The sequence below is a fragment of the Arachis ipaensis genome, chromosome B07, assembly GCF_000816755.2.
Source record: "Arachis ipaensis cultivar K30076 chromosome B07, Araip1.1, whole genome shotgun sequence".
Taxonomy (NCBI): Eukaryota; Viridiplantae; Streptophyta; class Magnoliopsida; order Fabales; family Fabaceae; genus Arachis; species Arachis ipaensis.
The window spans coordinates 10,712,010-10,715,080 of NC_029791.2; the positions used below are offsets into that span (position 1 = coordinate 10,712,010).

The window sequence follows — 3,071 nt, forward strand, 5'->3', positions numbered from 1 at the left end:
GGGAATCTCATTCTCTTATACTTAAGACTTTAAAAATCATTTGATGCAATTCATCTTCTTTACGGTGAATCGAAATAATCTTTTGTTGAAAGAAGAAAAAAAAAAGCTAATATTCAGTATTTAATTACTTGTGATTGAATTGAATTTCATTACTTGTTAGCAGCCTTCTTTTCGAAAATATTAAATTCAGAAAATTTTAAAAATTGTCCAAAAGAGAAGGAAATTTATAATAATTTCTTATTCCGCAACTTGTTACGACATTATCATAGTTAAAAAATCAACCAGAAGAAAGAAAAATACTAAACAAAACAATTACAATATGTCACAAAGGATGGGGAGACATTATTTGTGTGTATCGTCCATTCAGCCCCACGCTTCCCACATCAAATCTTAACCGTTGAACCATTCCCCGTGGGACCCATCAACGGCAAGAAAGAGCTCTAAAGTTTGACACTATCATAACTGTCCAGTAGCGTACGTCATAAACTCAGGATCAGACTGCAAACCGGCCATCGTCTCCGGAGCCAAAACCACCTCCAAATCGACGGTGCCGCTTCCGTCTCTTCCCGGAAACGCTGAAATCTTTCCATCGAACTTGTTCGCGCCACCGCTCCTCACCGCCAACGGCCTTCCCCAACCGAAGTCGTTGTCGTACATCGGAAACCTTGGCGAGCTCCCCATCGTGATCGACGCGCCGTCGGGATTCCCCAGCGGAAAACACCGCGGGTTCGATTCCCAATCCTTCACGAACTGCCTCACTGTAGCGTCGTTATGAGCCCTAACGTTCTTGTTGAGCTGCTCCGCGCACCAACGCAGATCGTGGGAGAGCACGTCGGCGGCGGTGGCGAACGTCGGAATGCTCTGAATCGCGTTTCCGAAGTAGAAAGGTTCCAATTTCGGCTCTAACCGGTGGCGACAGTTAACCGCCATTCTAAACGTCGTCGTTTTCGAAGCCGGCAATTTCCTTGCGCGAGTGACCGCACGCCACAGCAGCGCGCATACGGATTGAAACGACGAAATCTCGACAGTTGTAACCGTTTCTGTTTCAGCCGCGCTCTTGAACCAATTCTCGAGGAGTGTCGTTACCTTACCGTTACCGTTATCTTTTTGTAGAAGATTGTCGTTACTCCTTTTCCGTAACAGCTCAACGGAGTTAGCACCCTCCGTCCATTTTCTGTTGTTAGCTCTTGCTTTCAGCTTCTGAATTGCTTCGCGGCTGAAGCTGAAGATTCTCTCCCTAATTGGCGCGTCGGCGTTGAACGTCACCTTCGGCCCGCCCTCTGGCAATCGGAGGACGGCCTCGGAGATGAGAACGCTGTCGCGGCGGAAGTCAGGAACATTCCGGATACTCTTACTGGCTCCTCTGCATTCCTGAGCGAATGTGTTGAAGAAGTTCCAGAAAGAGGTTCCGTCAGTGACGGCATGGTTGACGGAAATTCCGATGAAAAAGCCGTCGGCGAGCTCGGTTACCTGAACGGCCATAATCGGGGAGTAATGACCGCTGTAACTAACCTTTCTATCGAAGGTGAAGAATTCTCTGAAAGATTTATGGACGTCAAGGGGGGAAAGAAGATCGAGAACATTGAGAGCGGGTGCGGCGGCGTGGAGGAAGTGGACGCCGGCGTCGTTACAGGAAATATAGACATAACCGTGGGAGTCAGTGGTTAAACGACCGGCGAGAGGGGGAAAGAGGGAGAGGGTTCGTGAGAGGGCGGATTTCAAGAGTGGAATTAGTTGGTTAGAAGAGAGGGAAGTTGGTTGGGTGAAGAGGCATCCCTTTTGGATGTAGTGGCAGGATAACATAGGAAGGTCTGAAACACTAAGTTTGAGTTTTGAGAGCGAGGATTTTTGGTCAGGAAAGATGGTGCATTTTGAAACCAAAGTGGGTGCTGAAGAAGGCATTGTTTTTGTGTGTCTGGCTATTAATTGGGATTGCTTTGGATATATAAAGGAGATTTTTGTCTCCACCCTCTCTCTGGGTTGTTTTTGTGATATTGAGTGAGGAGATGAGAGAAAGAGTGGGTATGTGTGCGGTATTTATAGGGTAAAGGACGGTGTGCGTGTCCTGGTTCATGCATCGAACTTGGTCACCCATCTTTCATTTCTCTCTCTCTCTCTCTCTGCCTTAATTTGGGAGGTTTAATTTTTTCTTTTCTTAAACTAAGATATTATTATTTAAACTACTATGTAATGTAATCAACCTCTCTGATTCCCGATAAACGCATAATACCATTGCAACCTCTATTCATTGTATCTGGCTTTTATGCAAAGCTTTCCGCCAATATAAAAGGCCGCGATGATCCTATATGTAATATTATGTTTTTACGTGTAACATTGCATTTTTATGTGTCAAAAATATTTTTTTTCATAGTAAATAAAATGCTGGTATTTTGTATGATGCAAAAGTGTGGCATTCCATTCTTGCACCATAGGACTCTAATGACATCTAATTTGGTGCCAAAAATTCACCAGCAAGAGACACTAAAGTAAGATCTTTGCTTTATTTACTAGCATTTGTCATGTGTGGTTTTTTATGATCCTCCTAATGTAGTCCTACTATGTGGCCCTTCTCTCTAACTCCATTGCATGCGTTTTTCAGAGAGAGTTATTTTTTGGTTAGGGCAATAAAGATTTTTTATTTTCGGCTTAATAATCAAGTAAAGAAATTTAGAAATAAAAATAATTTAGAAGTTCTAGTTCCTTTCAAAAATGATTTTGCTTTAAATTATTAGAATTTAATTTAATATTATTGTTACTTTAATGCATGTATCTTATGAAATTATACCTTTATTTTATTTTGGAGAATGATTTGAAAAAGACAAAAATAAAGTACTCAACTACATAAATGATAGAGTACACGTATATATCCCGCTAACAACAGGTACAATTTAGTCCTATAATTATAGTATTTTGGAATTTAAGTGTCTTCTAAATAAATAATAAGAATTTTATGAATTACTTCTTTAAATTTTGAGAGACTTAGTTATCTACTTAATAAGACGATCAAAATATAATATTTTTTTCATGTAAATAATTTTAAAAAGTATCTCCCACTAATAATGTAATAATGC

The 3,071-nt window shown here is 41.1% G+C and overlaps 1 protein-coding gene across 1 annotated transcript; it reads right to left on the reverse strand.

The window, feature by feature from the left end:
- LOC107609529 (uncharacterized acetyltransferase At3g50280) lies at positions 208-2,026 on the reverse strand. Its single transcript, XM_016311529.2, has one exon. It carries the CDS (start codon positions 1,900-1,902, stop codon positions 457-459), a length of 1,446 nt encoding a protein of 481 aa, XP_016167015.1. The 5' UTR covers positions 1,903-2,026; the 3' UTR covers positions 208-456.

Bases quoted from the DNA above. Each gene is read 5' to 3' on its own strand.
- LOC107609529 (XM_016311529.2), bottom strand. From the start codon at position 1,902: ATGCCTTCTTCAGCACCCACTTTGGTTTCAAAATGCACCATCTTTCCT.